This window comes from Coturnix japonica, chromosome 4 (assembly GCF_001577835.2).
Source record: "Coturnix japonica isolate 7356 chromosome 4, Coturnix japonica 2.1, whole genome shotgun sequence".
Classification (NCBI taxonomy): domain Eukaryota; kingdom Metazoa; phylum Chordata; class Aves; order Galliformes; family Phasianidae; genus Coturnix; species Coturnix japonica.
In genome coordinates this window covers 16,847,726-16,864,806 of record NC_029519.1, presented here as the reverse complement: position 1 = coordinate 16,864,806, position 17,081 = coordinate 16,847,726, and the positions used below count along the sequence as shown (strand labels likewise).

Here is a 17,081-nt window from a genome sequence, read left to right as displayed (position 1 = left end):
ACTGTTCTGTTTATTGTAAATAGTTAGATAGATAGACAGACAGACAGATAGATAAATACCTTCTCTACATTTTCTTGTGCTTCACTGAATGGGAGGGTTAAAAAAAATAATACTAATAAAAATTTAAAAATAAGGAAAAAATACTGAAATGGTTTCTAAAACTTGAAATAAAATATAAATTTTAAGACTTTTAAAAAATTCATTAATGTTTAATTATACAAAATATTCTTGGACATGCCTGTGTTCCTCACTTAGCTGTTACTTCTCATTGAAATCTGGCAACTAAATCTTCAGACTCAGTTGAATGAAGAGCCTCTAAAAAAAGGAAAGTATATGCACTTAATGAGCAACTAAGTTAGTGATCTGTTGCAATTACCCAAGTGAGTAATTTTGTTTCATTAATGCACCCTGAAGCACCAAGCTGTTCTTGTCAATGGGCACTGCAGGGCCCTTGCAATGCTCAAAGAGACAGTTACGTTACCAACCGCAGTGCAAGGGATCACTTTACCAACAAGGAGAGAAAGTAGCTTAGCTTAAGAAGAAGATTAAAGACCATATATTATTGTCATGGAAGCCAATGGCAATACTTCAGAAGGCTGCAGTGAAGCAGGATCAAACATCAGTTCTTTATGGCTTTTCCAGCTACCATTTTCTTCCTTACAGTGTTATTTAAGAGGGCATCTTGATGCACATAGTATCTCAGCTTGAAAGGTGAAGGAGCGCGTGTGCCTGGATTATGTGAATTTTGCTCAGTGTATTAAGGCAGATAGAAATGAAGGGAAAAACTGCTATAACTTCAGGGCTTTCATGGATCACTCAATATGGGAAACACACAGCAGATGATATATTAAAGTGAGGTATTGAATATCCATAAGAATACTAGCAAATGGTGTCAATTTTCAAACACTTTGCTTTGCCAGCTTCACAAATTTAAAATCAATCATCAAAAAGTCTCTGTATAGATCAGCTGAAGAGACATAAGACCTTACGGTTATCACTCTGATAAAATAAAATAAAATAAAATAAAATAAAATAAAATAAAATAAAATAAAATAAAATAAAATAAAATAAAATAAAAAAATTAAAGGTGAGTGTATAAAGACTCAGCCTGGAAGATTTCTTTAGCTCTAAAAACTGGGGTCATATAGTCTCTAAGTATAAAAATAAATGCTGAGGAAAAGCAATGAGACACAGTGCACTGCTAATAAATAAATCTTGGAGGACAGTTGAACACACAGAAAAAAAAAAAATAGATTTCAGAGAGGCTTACTTTTGGTATGAACACCATTTTCTCATGGAATTATCATAAAGCAATCTTTCTTCTGAGAGAAAAAAAAACAAACAAACCAGCTATAAATAAAAAATTCTTGGGTGTCCCCTGGAGAGTTGTTAAAGTAGGGAGTTTTTATACACTACAGTGCAAAAATATTCATTAAAATTAATTTTTAAAATGTTCTGTCCAATATTAGTTGCCTGCTGTCCTTTCCTTGATCATAAATTATAAATGAACCGGCAAAAAATGTGGAAAGCATGATTTCATTAATAAATTATTTAAGTGTGATTATTAGTTTTTGCAATTATTGGCCTAATAGACTGAAGTTTGTGATACTAAAGCGTTTCTCACTTGAGGGTGGTGATGATGATAGTGATGTTATTAACACCACTATCAGTGTTCCGCATGGAGCATAAAGCTAGCCATCTCCTTGGTCCCTACATGGGACCCTGCTGGAGAGTCTGTTGGGTTTGCACTGAGAGAGCAGGAGCTGATACTGAGGACAGTTGTTGTGAGCAGGGTTCTTTGGGTGCCTCCCTCAACCCAAGATTTTAAAATCTGGTCGACAAGCAGAACACTAACCAGAAGGGATCTTCTCTCCACAGCGGTTTGCCGGTGTCGGTGGCACATGCAGCTGGCTTAGCCCATTCCAGCGGTGGCTCTGGGAGCTCCAGTGAGTCTGAGAGCAGCTCCGAGTCTGACTCCGACAGCGAGAGCAGCTCCAGTGACAGTGACTGCAACGAGGAGTCACGCAGTGCCACGCCAGAGGTATGGCCATGCTTGCAGCATTTTCCTGGCAGGAGCTTAGAGGGTGGAAAATGTCAGAGCTCTATGCAGTTTGATGCTATTTACTTTTTTCCTCCCTTTACAGTTTTACTTGTATGACCCACATACTCATTCTAGCTTTTGGAAGAATCCTTCTGGCCTACATTTGAATTGCTTTAAAGAAATATTTAGATTTCTGCCAGTAGCTAGAGAAGATTTTATTGACACAGTATTCAGCTGGGGCTAAGAAAAGGCAACGTGACGAAACTGTATCTTCAGGGACCAGCTAAACTTTTTAGTTGTATTAAATTTCTCCAGGGCCACATTGTAAACCAGATAAGGAAGCCTAATTAACCATAAATACTCCATAAATGCTCCCATAAAACTAGCAGTCACCACTAGTTGGCTGAAATAAAAAAAAGTGCATTAAAAACATCCTCACTTAAAGGGAAAAGCTTTGCTTCTGTCTGAGACTTTCTCCTTGTTCTTCACACTGCAGCCAGAACCCCCCTCAACAAACAAATGGCAGCTGGATAAGTGGCTAAATAAAGTGAACCCCCACAACAAGACCATCATCAGCAATCAAAATGAGCCTCACAGTGAAACCAGCTCCCAGCCGCAGAGCAGTCAGCAGACTGAAGGGCAAAACAAAGGGAAGCTCAGCAACAGCCTGCCCCCAACTGATTCCAAAGACCGGGCAATCCTCAGTCCCATCCGAGAGAAAGCCAAACCACGGGTTGCCCAGAAAACCCCAGAGGCAAAAAGCTCCAAGCAGAAGTCACCAGCTCATAATGAGCCAACTGCACAAAGGACTACTGGGAAAAAGCAACCCAAAAAGGTAGAAAGGACTTCCAGTGTAGAAGAGTATAACTGGCCCAAACCAAATAATACCAGCAACACTCCCAAAGAAAAAGACACGCAGGAACCCCCTGAGCAGCCAAAGGTTCGAACTAAAGCAGCAGTTGGCAAGACCGCCCCAAGGAAGGAACCTCGAACAAGCACAGGTCTCACTTCAGAGAAGAAAAAGTACAGAGGCCCCAGCAAAATTGTCCCCAAGTCCCGGGAATTTATTGAAACTGATTCATCTACTTCTGACTCAAATACAGATCAGGAGGAGAGCCTGCAGGCTAAGATATTGCCAGCTTGTAGTGGACCGGCCAATGGCATCAAAGTGAAGGACTCTGGCAGTAACATCCTCAGCGTAAGTAGCTTGACTAGCAATGGCAGCAACACATCCATCGACCAGACCAGCAATGACTTGGAGGAGCAGCTCTTTTCTCCTATCCCAATTGTACAAAATGAACTTCTGTCCCCACTGAGAGAATATGAAGAACTCAAATCTCTTTGGGTGAAAATAGACCTTAGTTTACTCTCTAGGATACCTGGACAAGAGCCTTTTGAGACCACATCTGTGAAAACTGAACCAAGAGAGTCAAATGTGAAACACAGACGACCATCTCGAGAGTCCCCCACCCCAGCAGCTGAAAAAACATCCACAAAATCAAAGAGGAAACACAAGGTAAGTAATTTTCATCATTCAGAAGAAAACACTATTTCTGTGCATCCTTGAGGTCAGGACAGCCATCACTGACTCCTCACTGACATGCAGCAGGGCTGTAGGGAGGCATGATACCACTAAGGCTTTATTATTTTTGCAGAAGACAAACATTTACCTGCACATTACAAATTAACATAAGAAATCAGTAAAAAAGAAAATCGACACCACCTTTCAAAATCAATGAACAATGTTGGCTGGTGTTTTTTTTTAGAATTATCATACCAGCTTCTTCACTGTGTTTGCTCTTTGCATGCTAATTTGCAGTGTTCTGCAATCTGCAGAAGGATTCCCTATGACAAGTGCTAAGGGCTCATCCATATTCAGAAAATACGACTTCTGTTTGGAAGGCAGGCTTTTATTGTTGGCAAAATTAATGCATTTTCACCACTTGCTTAAACAAGCATAACTTCATTAAAGTCTATGAAATGGTGCTTGCTTGTGCTCGTGGTGAATTTAGTCTTTATATCTTTTGGTTTAACAAATGAATGTGATTCACAGACATGTCATTTGCTTAACTAGCTGCTGTGTGTATGCAGCTACCTGAAAAAGCAAATATGTTTTGACTTTAGGCATTATGTTTTATCATGTGTTTATGTTATTTATGCCCAAGGGTATCCTGTCTTGCAGGATATGACAGTGTTCTTCAAACTAAATGTGTTCTCAGAAAAGAAACGGGAGTTTTATGTCATAAGTGAATTTTTGTAGTGGTTTTTTGTTTGCTTGTTTGTTTGTTTCCAACTGAGATGTCTGTGCTCTGGTCTCCTTGTGAGAAGTTATCATTGCACATGTTTTATACCCCAGACTTTCTGAATCATTATGAATGTGACCTCAGCTGTCTGTTCTAGCAGACTTCTGAACGGCACTGAAATACTGAATTTGAGCCATCCAGCCATACAAGAGAGAGTTAATATGTGAAAAACACAGACAATGCCAGGCAGACACAGGGTCTACACCCTGCCTACATGAGTCACTGCACTGGCTCCTTCCCTGTTGAATTAAGTGGAAATGAAATCACAAGCAAACTCAGCAGGTTTTTATTCTGTGTATATTCTAGCTGTACACGAAAGGCAGAGAGGAAAGAAGGAAGAAGAAAAGAATAAAGAGAAAAGGGATATATAAATGTCAGTGTTTATATGTATGTCCAATAGCGTGTATATTAATTAAATGGGGGGGAAAAAAAAGAGTTCTTGCTAGGTCACAGTGGAGTGTCAGTGTGTTGTCTAAAACAAAAGTATGGCACTGGCAACTAAACTCAGTGCTCCCAGGGAAAACAAATAAAATGGAACTGCAGAATTTCATTAGCTGGAATTGTGAATCACAAAGGAACATTGGGGAGGCATCTCACTCTGGGATTGCACAAACATAAGCTACACTCTGAAACAGCCTGTTCAGCTTAATGACTGTTCATCTCTACCCAAGAGGAAACAAACAAATTACAATGGTATTAACAGTTAAAACAGAGTAGGAAGAGCCAGATTTGGATTCTGATTCATGCTATTAAAAGATTTATTTTAGCCATCTACTATCAGGCTTGAAGGATGCTATGAAGGTTCCAGTGATAGAGCAATAATCAGCTTTGCTTGTTTCCCAGTTCAGGCACAGAACTCATGTGCTATGGAATCTTTCAAAGCGCATTTCACACCAGCTATTGCTGTTAATGACTGCCTCCTTAGAGCTCAGTCCTGTAGTCTTTAAGTCCTGAGAGAAATACTTACTCAAGGAAGTTTACCCTTGGACTTCCATTAAGTAAATGAATAAAAGCTACATACTTGAGTAAGATTTGGTGCTATAAAGCCAGTCCATCTGAATTATTAATTAAATTCCAGTGCACTGAAGAAGATAACTATGGTATATGAGGTATTTTGCTTGCTAATTAACTGGCTATGTCACTGGTTGTATAACTTGTCATGTGTTTGGAGCATGTTTAGCCCTGATTTCAGGTGACTTCTCTTAGGGATGTGTTTCAACTGCTGCTACAGTAAAGAAAATACACTGAGATTCCTTAGAAGCTGGTAATGTTCATAGATGCTTGTTTTCTAAGTTGTACATTTTTTGTTAAAACAGTCAGAAAACCTGGAAACCCTTGTTGAAAGCAAGAAGCAGCGCCTGGAGGACCCTTCAGCTTCATGCTTGCTCCCACCTTGTATCTCTCCCATACCGAATCACAGATTAACCAGCACTAAAGAGTAAGTTCTTTTTCTCTCATAACATTCAAAAGGGATTTCACAGTATTATTCAACAAATCTCTTAGCTGTAGCAAGCTTAAGTGGTGTCACTATTTCCATCTTATAGAAATATCCATGTGATTTTGGATGAGATTCAGCCAGCCTTCTCATGGGCTACAGAAAATTAGGATCCCACCACAGTCCTGAGTTGCTCTTCTTTTACCACATTGCGTTCCACAGAACCACAGAACCACATTCTTTAAAGGTGTCCTTTCTTGCCTCCATCATCCTTCACCACAGTACAGCCAGAATGGACTCTATTTGATTGACTAGAAAATATTTTTTTGAATTGTTTTCTTGAGAGATTATTCTTAGTTTTCTTGAATGAAGTAATGACTTTGCCATTCATTTCAGTAGCTCTTATTCTTTAATTGTGTATACAAAAATGCCATAGGTGAGACCCTAAATGATTCAGACGCATGCATTGTGTTTCAGCAGACATAATCAAGTCGTTTATGCCTTTCAGTGTCTTTGAGAGGATGGCTGAAATGTTTCATCAAACAGACACCACAAAAATAATGATTCTGATTATAATAATCAGAAGATTAACATTCTATAAATAACCAAAGAACCCAATTCCCTTCTGTCATCAATTTTGTGCTTTTTTTCTTTTGAGATGAGGCATCGCTTTCAGCTTCTCAGTAGGACAAGCAAAGAATCAAATGCTCAATGTGCTTCTGAAAACAATTTGACTGTTTTCATGTCTAAATATAGATAAAGTTCAAAAATCATTTATGAGACAATGCACAGATTTTAAATCCCATAAAACAGGTTGAGCATTATTTTGTTTATACTGATATAATTATAGATGAACTTCAGTCCTTGAACTTACCCCTCACTGTACTACTGAAAACATCAGAGTTGGAGTCTGGAAAAGGCAGATGATTTGAAAGTAACAGTGTGATCTGTAATATGTTGCTCATTTGATAAACATCATGATGGGTGTTGCCTGACTGTCAATGCAAGAAGTACGACTAGAGATATATTGCAGAGAATAAGGATTATCCATCCCCAACACCTCCACAATCCATTAAAAAAATATTTCTATTCTTGTCTTCAGCAAGCCCAAAGGATCCACCCCCAACCTGATGTTTCTTAATTTGAGCTTGTTTTCCAGATCATTAATTTGATTCCTCAGAGCTTTCTAGCCTTTGGTATTCTGTGTAAAAATATCATTTTTTCCATCGGTGGTTATTTGTATTTGCAAGTGTTCATTAGTAGTTATTTCTATATGCTACCTTTTCCTCTCATCTGCCTCAAGTTTTGAAACAAAATGTTTTGACTTCAGCTGCAGAGACCTGGATCACACAACATTTATTGTTAGTGTCTTTTGAGTTCATTTAAAACAAATGCAGTATTATTTGATAATTCAAGTCTCCAAATCCCTCTGACGTGCTTCTCAATACAGATCAATGTATTTCCCAGAAGATCAGGGAGCTGACTGAAATTTCTGGAGAGCCCCAGGTTGTTTTTAAGCAATCAGGAGCAGTAGTGTTTTCCACAGGGTTAAGCAGAATTTTAAGGGGAAGCAGAAGAAAGGAGAGGCTAAAACTATGTGTTGTTCAAAGGCAAGGGGGAAAATAACACTTCAGTGGTGAAAAGTTGAAAGAAAGGCTTTGCTGTTTAAACCTTCCTTGCTCCCAAAAGTCCTGCGTTTTCACTCAGATCTCTCTACATAAGGATTTCTAGAAATAAGGATGATTTGGCTAGAGTAGACAATGATTTTCATCCATGAAGGTGCAATGTCTCATGGTGGATTCTCTCTCTTGGGAAGAACTGTTGGTCTCTCCAGTTAGAACATGCTCTCTGTGCCAACAAACTGAGTACACCAAGGCAGACTTCAGAGGCTCTCAATGGGCTTCTTTATAGATGCAGAAATGTTTTGGCTGAAAGACCATGAACTCTGGAGTGAAATATGGAGGCATTCAGGAAGTAATTGGGTGAAGATAGGCACACCTATGCTTTTGTAGCTCTCACTAGCTGACTATATGTGCTTTAGGTATTTAAATATCTTTCACTCATAATCTGTTCCTAAATATGTGGGCTCAGTAAAGCTGCAAGGATGCACAATTAAGTAGAGTCTTACCTGTCTGATATGTACAATTATATGCCTATTTTCTACCAGTTCCTATGACTACATGTACAATTTTAGTGTAGAAATTTCAGATGGTCAGTTATGAACTTAAAAGCCATTTGATAACTAGATAACAATTTTGTTTTATGTAGTCATTGTACAAGCAACCAGTTATTTCTTGTTCCATCACACGGTCAGAGGCTCATGCTTTTTCATAAATCTGATGTGACACTCAAAATATAATTGTTTGTGTTTTTTTTTTAATTACAGTCACCATGGTGTTTTCCTCATTCCTAATATTTCAAAGCATATGAAGGAATAAAGGATACTATTTTGTGCCCAACTAATTCATAGTAATTACTTGAAATGCTGCTGTGAGGCTGCTTTTTTGTTGTATCAGTTGCCCGCTTTGCAGCAGAGGATTGCTTGTGTATTTACTTGATTGCCAGAGCAATTTTAATTTAAGCATTAATTCTGTGTGCTGCTGAATACCATTTGTATCTGAAAACCTGATCGGTAGATCCAATCCAGACAGAACACTATTTGACAACATTTGGCAATTAGTAATAACACAGAGAGTTATGTGCTGATGCAAACTGCGAGTCTGAAATCAGACTAGAATCATATTGGGGAAGCATGCCTACCATCTAGCAAGTCTGATTTTCAAGATTTCCTGTTCACTTTTGTTTGACCTTTAGTTAAAGATGCACCTGTACTGCGCAACATATATTAGCGGATCCCTTGGGTGGTCACAGCGGCATTTGTTGCAGTTCATTCATGGCAGAGGCAGCCTTCTACATCTATGACAATGACTTCATCTTCATTCAATTGCTGCCATATGGTCCAAGCTAATGCTAGAGTGACCTTTCCCTGCTAACCCCTTGCAGAAAATCAGATACACCATCAGTGTGTTGCATTTCTTTGTGGATAAGGAGAGTAGAAGCAAAAGAAAGCCAAGTGATTGACAGAGACAATGGCTTTTGTCTCACTAATAGGCCAGAGCTACAACCAGAAACCACAAGGAGTAGTTAAAGAAAGGGTAAAGAAAAGCAGAATGAATTGTTAGAGTAGATGGAAATTCTCTCTCCTTCACAAGCTGACCTCTTATTGCCTGCTTGCTTGCTTGCTTTCTGCCCTAAAAGAAATAGGGCTGAAAAAAAAAAAAGAGAAAAAAAAGAGCAGACGGGAGTCCTCCTATTCCTTGATAACTGGCCTTCTCCAATACAAAGATTGAACTCTGCAGCTAGGAGACCATCAGTTCTGCTGGTATTTTTTCTTTGCGCTTTTGTTGTGCTTCTCCCTAGATTTTAAATATAGCTTAACTAATAATCATGTCAACAAATTAAACCATTGAGTCTTAGTAATTATTGCAATAAATTCATTCAGGATTAGCAATTACTGCAATCAAAGACTAGTTTCTTGGCTTATTAAGAGCCCAAAACAAAGTGACGATTTGGTTAACTGCTGGTAACAACCATCGAGTTGCAGTTTTTATTAACATAAATGCTTTGGTTTAAATCTAAGGGAGGTAACATTGCTGAATAATCAGTGTAACTCCAGTGGATCCTGTAAATGTGCAGGATTAAGTGGGTAACTGGGAAAAAAAAAACTATTAAGTGTTGTCGTTGGGTTTTGGGTATTTGCCATGCAAAAAAAATATGTCCTCAAGTGCCCTTTCAGTTGTAGTTATGTCTTCTCACCACAGAACGACTTCTGTGTCTTGGTTTGTTCCATCTTGTGCTTGAGTGCAAAGCTGAAGTTAACAAAGTTTTGTGTAGTGTGCAAAACGGAGGTCTGAATATATCTCTTCTGGAATATATGCATGGAATCAAAGAATCATTTGAGTTGGAAGGGACCCATAAAGGTCATATAAAGGTTCCCTGCAATGAACAGGGATATCTACACCATAACAAGGGTGCTTAGAGCCTCTTTTAGAGGAAGTGGTTCTATTGTGGAACTTGCAACCTTCTTCATTTTTTTCTCATACTACTCTCTTAATCCCTCCATCTCCATGTAGCAACTGAGAAATGTTATTTCACTTGCTATCTATGTGCCATGCAGCACCCCATGCTATTGCCAGTCTTGCTTTAGGCCTGGAAACAGGAAAAGATGTACTGAGAATCCTCTCTAGTGGTTTCTACAGTGGATTTAGCCAGTGGCTCACCTTCCATTTTCCTGCAGGAACTTTTCATTTAGATCTTTCAGGCTCAGTTGCTGTTCCCTTTCCAAAGCTGTACCAGAGTGAAAGAAGAGCTCCACACTCCTCTTTGTGCAGTGCAATTAGAACCACATCTCTCTGTGCTCCCATCCACATACTTTTGTTAGACAGACCCACTGAACACCATGCTCAGGGTTGCCCACTGGCTTGGGAGGCGGAGGACTTCAGTTCTACTTTTGGATTTTTCATTAGTTGTGTCTGCTTTACCTCTGAACAATCCAATAATACATGTATGCTTTCTTGGAGAAGTGTTTGCTTTCTTTTGGAAAATTTTCCTCTGGAAAAAGTTCAGAGTATTATTTTACTATAGCAATGGTGACTTGTCTGAGTTCCAAAATACCCTTTGGTGGTAGGAAAGCTAGCAGATGGGGCTTTGAGTGAGAACCTTTTGAAGTACAATGGCAGGACCACATGTGCATAAAATGTCTTCTCAAAGAATTACCCATCTCCTCTGGTCTGATTGCTTTCCTTTGATCTTCAGGCCCATGTGTTTTCCAAGCAGGAGAGCATCCATACCTGCCCTGCTGCAAGGCAATATAAATTCTGTGCTGATTTTATTTCTTCAGTCTGAAGATCTTTAATATTACAGGATTTCAAATAAGTTATTTTAAACTCTGCTTCAGTTGGACTAAAAGAGTTTTGAGTAGAAGAGCTATAGAACCTGAAAAATAGGGGTTTCATTTGATTCACTCTGTTATGAAAACAGAAATATTTTTGTGCTGCCAAAGGCCCAAACTAGGGGAATGACCAAAGCAGGTGTAGATACTGACACTTCTGATAAAAATACAAGAGTCTAGACTGCATGTCAAATAAGGAGTAGGGAAACACGTGTTGATTCTTCTCTTTTGCTGGTTACTTTAAAGCAAAGTAAATCTATAATTCCTGACATTGACTGAATGCAACTAGGAATGAAACATAAATTCTTGTTGACTTAATTTGTTATTGAAATGTTAGTCAATAATCATGAAAAGTGAATGATTGTGTACTGGGCTATTAGATGTCCAACAAAAGATTAAAATTCAGGTTATCTTCATTGACTGAATTAGAGCAGTACCTAATACAAAAATCTATGAGTAGATTAATATGTTAAACAGTCTCTATGGTGCTGTGTGGTTTGTTTTTTTCTTGATGGATTTGAGGGAAGAAAGGTCTAGCATGGTTTTTGTTGCTGTTGTTTTTTACTGTTTATCACAGCTGCCATTTGTAGCCAGCTAGCAATTTCTGTACATAAAACAGACAATAGATTATCATATTACTTGAGCTTTCATGTCAAAACCACATTCATTTTCTGAATCACCTCCAATTCATCAAACAATATTTGCTCGGGGGCTTTTGCCAGCAACGATGTGTCATTTTAATGTAGTGCTGAACATTGGTTTTATTCTAGAGGTCAAATAATTATTATCTTATTATTGTTATGGTTATCATTTTGTAGTTGTTAAAAATTATTATTTTTTGTTCACATGGCATGTGTTATTATATGTTTTTGCAGAGGTTGCTTATGTGAGCCCTAATCTACCTCTCTAAAAGATGCTTAATGTTAAATACATAAATAGCTATACTTGATGTCAAGTATACTAACCCTGTGCATAAAACTTTCCAGCACTTTGCTGAGTCAGAACATCTATGACCTCTCAAATTAAGACCGACTCAAATTAGCATTTAAAGTGGATGCAATTTGTACTAATGCACTGCAAGTTGTCCTCCAAAGCAGGAGGTTTCTGTGGCCATTGAAATGGCAGGGATAGATCTTCTGTTTTCATTGCCTGTCTCCTTTTGACTTTGCTCGTAGGATATGGGGGATCACAACACATATTTAAGGCTTTTCATTACATGAAATTTGGAGCTTTGTGCTATAGAGAAGAAACCATGGTTCTTGGCATGCAACTGATTCTTATTTGTGTCCCAGGAGCAGCAGTAACTCGGTGAAGAAGATGGCAAAGAAAAGAGAAGAGAAGCTCTTCCCTCCTCCATTATCTCCCCTGTTGGACGAGCCTGTGCACCGTCGGCACAGCAGTGACAACAGCTCCTTCAGCCAAGAAACCAACATCACAAACACCTCTCAGACCAGCAGCTCTTCCTCCTCGGTTTCTAAACACAGAAAGAATGAAAATAAATCCTCTTCTAACCCCAAAGGAATCTATGTAAGTAGCAGACCTCAGTTACTGGAAAAGAGGAAGATAAAATTAACTTTATTCTGGGGTTTGTTTATTTATTTTTTTTTTTTTTTTCTAGCATCTATTTTTAAATCCTTATGTGCCCCCACTCTAGAGCAGCAAGGCTGGATCCATGCAGAGTTGTGCATATATGACTCTTGCAAGTTTCATTTTTAGGTCAGCATTAGGCATCTAGTTCACATAGTGAATCACTCCCTGCAACACCCTAAGCTTCAGTGGACAGACTTTGCCCCACTCACAACTCTGTAGATAGAACAACACACCATTTTCAAATAAAGCATCAAGAATACTGGTGTCTTTTACATTAATTACTACAAATTCTGGAGCAAACTTAAGTTATGCCAAATATTATGGATTAAACTAAACATACAGTAAAAATCTAACCTGTCCATAGCACACTAAAAACTAAAATGCCTTCTCACAAGTTTGCGGACTCCCAGTTTCTAGAAGTAAGGTGTATTTGCACCTCATCTATGTACATTTTGTGCTGAGCTTCTACAGATCATGCAAATAGTCATTATTTTTCCAATAAAAACATCATTCTTTTAGGACCAGCTCATCACTAAATATTTTTACATGAACAATTCTTTCTTGTCTTACACCAGATTTAGATGATTTTTTTCTAGGTGTACATGAAAAAAGTAACAAAGTTAAATTGACTTTAAAAATAAAAATAAAAAATAAAGAATTTCACATCAGTTGGTCATCTACTTTTATGGAAAAGAGGGAAAGCTCAGTTTTCAGGCCAATTTTAGAGAAAAATTCTCCCACTAGAACTTCAAACTCTTTGTATCAAACTGTATCTTAGTATGACTGTCAGAATTAAAAGACAGGAAGATAATTCTTCCCCAGAACAGGATGTGTAGCCCCATTTTTCACAGTTTGCCACCTTGTGAGAGGTTGTTGCCATATGCTGTAATAGCAAAACTCAGAAGTTGCACTGGAACATAGGTGACAAGTCGCTTCACATTATTCATTCAACCCTGTTGCTTTCTGATATCATTGTGTCACTTCAAGCTGCAGGACTTCAAGCCTTCAAGAGAAATCAATGCCAAAATGAACTGCATATGTTAGCAAATAAGCTATGAGATGTAAACAGCAAGTCCACTTCCTCTCACTCCCATCACCTCCTGTCTGATTTTTCCTTGCTTTATCTATTATCTTGATCCCCAAAATATTTGACTTCTAAAATATTTTTATATTCTAAAATATGTTAGAATTCTTTACTAGTTCTTTGGTTCATCTATAATTTAGTTTATCTGGTTGAAAGTTGCAATTGCCTGATTTTAATGCTTCTGTTATGCTTCTGTTTTCAGTCAGTGCAAAGTCACAACTCCCAGCTTCTGCTTTTCCTTCTTCTCTCTGTTCTGTATTATAAGGATGAGGGAACTGTTCCTTGCTGAAACCTGAGCAGACTTCTCATCCACCTTGCAGTTATCTACTAATTCTCTAGAAAAACAGTTACATTAGTGTGATCCACATCATACTGAGTTTCTTTCCATCCCTGCAGCCCAAATTGGCTTTAATGAGTGTGTTGTCAGTAGCACTTTGTTGTACAGGCTGACTTTCACCTTGGAGCATAGGGAAGTGTGTTCAGGTGAGAGGTCAGAGCTGGAGTCATAATGCCTAATTAATCTAATGGGGTCACATGATAAAGGATGGAAGATGATTTCGTGAGGTTTCCTGGCCGTAGCTGGAGATATGTGCATGTATCTTAGCTTTTTTGTGTGTATCTGTATCTTTTGAATTATGAAGAAATGATAGCAGTCTGTTTTTCTAGGAGGAAGAAACCCACAATGCACCAACAGCCAACAATCTTCTTGATACAAACCATCTAGAAACAGACATCTGGTCTGCAATGCCAACTCTTTCCAATGGGAATTCTGAGCCCAGAAGACCTAAAATCACATTTGATGATGTGTGAGTACTATTAGAGCTCTTGGTGCTAGTTGCATGTTAGGTACTTGGATTTTTTTGTAAAGCAGAGCTCCCAGTGAAAGCAAAGTATCTTTAATTATAATGCTAGCACAGGGCACGTGTGGATGGCGCTGCACAATGTCACATACATTTTTAAACTTTACTAATGAACTGTTATCACTGATTAATGAAGTCTCTGCTGATAAATGTTTTCAGATCATGAATGTTGGCTCACAGTAATTCTTCTTCTTTTTTTTTTTTTAATTAGTTTAAAATATTTTTCCTTTTCCTCTCTTCAGCAGACATTAATGGCTACTTTGGGTGGCCAGTTTCTACAGCTAGTTATTTTGCATTCTGGTAGCTCATCAAATCTTTTCATATGGCAGTTTCAGATTAATACCAGGATAAGACTGAAAGAGATAAGTGGGTATATATATCTAAATTGTTCTTGGAATCAGTCAGCACATTTCTCAAACAATGTTTGTCCAACTGTATGAAAACAAAGACTTGAAATAATTGATTTTGTCTCTTTAGGCTTCACAATGCAGATTATTATATGCAAGAAGCTAAGAAGCTAAAGCATAAAGCAGATGCATTGGTAAGTTTTTAAGGCTTTTTTGTCTTTCTCCACTGTGGAGCTGGGTATTACAAAAATTTGAATTCTTAATCTTGCCTAAAGCCTCAGAAACCAAAGGAACCATTCTATGAACTAAAATATGCTTCAAACTGTGCTCTATAAACACACTGCCCACAACAAGCCAAAGCTTGAACATCATTCCTAGGCTTTAACACATCATTCGCCCTGAAATAAACTTCTTACAATAGCTGGTTTCTCTTCTGGGGAGAAGCAACAATCATACAGTGGGAAAGATGTAAGATAATATCAAAAAAGTTGATGCATTTTTGAAATTTGCCTCTATACTTGCTTTGAGCCCCAAACAAAAAATACTGAAAGCTAAAAAAGGCAGATTTCATTATCATTTGGCAAAACTACTTGATATTTCAAATCCTGTTTAAAATTTACAGGAACTGATTTTGAAATAGTGTGTTGGTTTTATTGCATGCTATTAGGCTGGTAAATAAAGAGTGAACACATTATTTTTTTTTTTACAAATCTTGCAATGAGGTAGTTCAATGCTGGGAAAGCTTTTTCTCTCTTTTTGTCCCAGATTAAATAGCAGCTAAACTGGCCTAATTTTGCAGAGGTTTGATTTTAATAGAACTACCAAATCCGATAAATTACAATTCTGATACATTGCAGCCATAGTTTGTTCAGTCCAATGTATTGCTAACACTGAAGTGCCTTTAGTAGTCATTCGTTTGTAATAAGGTCTTTGCTTCTCTACGCATGCAGAGTGCAGAACAGCAGCTTATTTATGCAGGCTAAGTGGAACTTGGTTTGTCTATTTATTGTTGACCTGTCTTCCATCCTCTTACCTTTGACTATGCCTTGTGGAATTAGTGGTGTTTCTCAAGCAGAACTAAGAGGAGCAGACAGAGCATGTCATGCTGCTACCCACAGGCAGGGCTCTCCTGTCACATGCAGTTTTGACACCCTGAGTGCCCCTACAGGAATGTGGGGCCAGCCACTATGATGCAACTTGTTGGCAGACATAAACACCCACCAACAATCTGCTTTTTGCTTTCCACAGTTTAGGTCTCAACCTTTCCCCCTCCACCCACCCACTCAATACAGCTGCGCTCAAATTATCTCCATGTAACACATTTGCCGTGAAAACCTGTAGTGCTAGTTGTCCTATGGAAATAATTGTTTCTGGTTACTTGGTGCTGACATGACAAGGAACACATAGAAATGAAGGATGTGTTTCAGTGGTTGGAAAGATAATGCACGTGACCTCAGAATATGTCAGCAAATGTAATTAAGATGTATGGCAGTGCTTGTATGGCTTGGAGATCTCTGGCAAAGGACACAGCATTTTGTACCACGTGAGCAAACCCCTTAAAACCTCCCCTTGTCCAGTGCAACAGTAAGGAATCAGCTGATTTGCACGTGTTGCAGTATCCACTAACTGTATCACATGGAAGAGCTGTTGAAGAGCTTGCTCTGTGCCTGGCTGTGCTATGATGAGTTGGAGCAATTCCATTTAATCCACTGAAGTCATTGTGGAGCAAAGTACAGGGGAAAATCCCATTTCTGTCTCAAACTGTGTGTAAATACTCAATCTGCTCACAGCCAACTTCCTCCTTTTGTAATACATGTTTTCTTTAGAGGACCTGAAGCAAAGAAGTAGTAGCGTATGCTGAGGAATATAGCGAAGTACAGGGAAAACATCCAAAAATGTTTCCCCTTTTTCAATCGTTCAAGTAATCCCTATCCACTTTACAAAGGCTTTGAATGTAATCATTGTGCAAGTGCAGGACTTGAAATTGAAACCTGCCATGAATGCAGAGGGTAGTACTTAAGAGGAGTAGCCACAAAGCCAGGGATGCTGTTACGTTGAACCAATATTAGATGTTCTGCTTAATATATTGGTGGAATAAGCTTCTGTTTAGTGAATGAGAAACATAAGCAGATGCATCAAAATATAAATGCATCCAAAGAAATTCTGAATTGACTTAAAGTATATTGGATCTCTTACATCCAGCTATCAAAAATTGAAAATGTTAAATACTATTATAAAATACTTACTATAAAAATGTCATATATAATATTCATTACACATAAAAAAGAAATCAGTATGTCTAAGTCAGTTTAATCACAACCATTATGAGAGCTAAAACCTTTCGCAATAAAATCCTAGTAAAATAAAATATTTAGTAGTGCTATATTTTCTCCTTTTTCTTTCTTCCCCTCTTTCAATCACAACATAAATGATGAGGGTTTTTTTTCTCGTCAACAGTCACCACAGATTG

The 17,081-nt window shown here is 38.1% G+C and overlaps 1 protein-coding gene across 1 annotated transcript in view; it reads left to right on the top strand.

Moving 5' to 3' along the window:
* Positions 1 to 17,081, top strand: part of AFF2 (AF4/FMR2 family member 2) — a 344,011-nt gene that overhangs the window by 302,026 nt on the left and 24,904 nt on the right. Inside the window, exons 10-15 of the mRNA XM_015860794.2 lie at positions 1,879 to 2,041; positions 2,538 to 3,557; positions 5,661 to 5,782; positions 12,023 to 12,257; positions 14,071 to 14,210; positions 14,742 to 14,805. Coding sequence (XP_015716280.2) covers positions 1,879 to 2,041; positions 2,538 to 3,557; positions 5,661 to 5,782; positions 12,023 to 12,257; positions 14,071 to 14,210; positions 14,742 to 14,805 — 1,744 coding nt within the window. The remainder of the gene's footprint in view (positions 1 to 1,878; positions 2,042 to 2,537; positions 3,558 to 5,660; positions 5,783 to 12,022; positions 12,258 to 14,070; positions 14,211 to 14,741; positions 14,806 to 17,081) is intronic.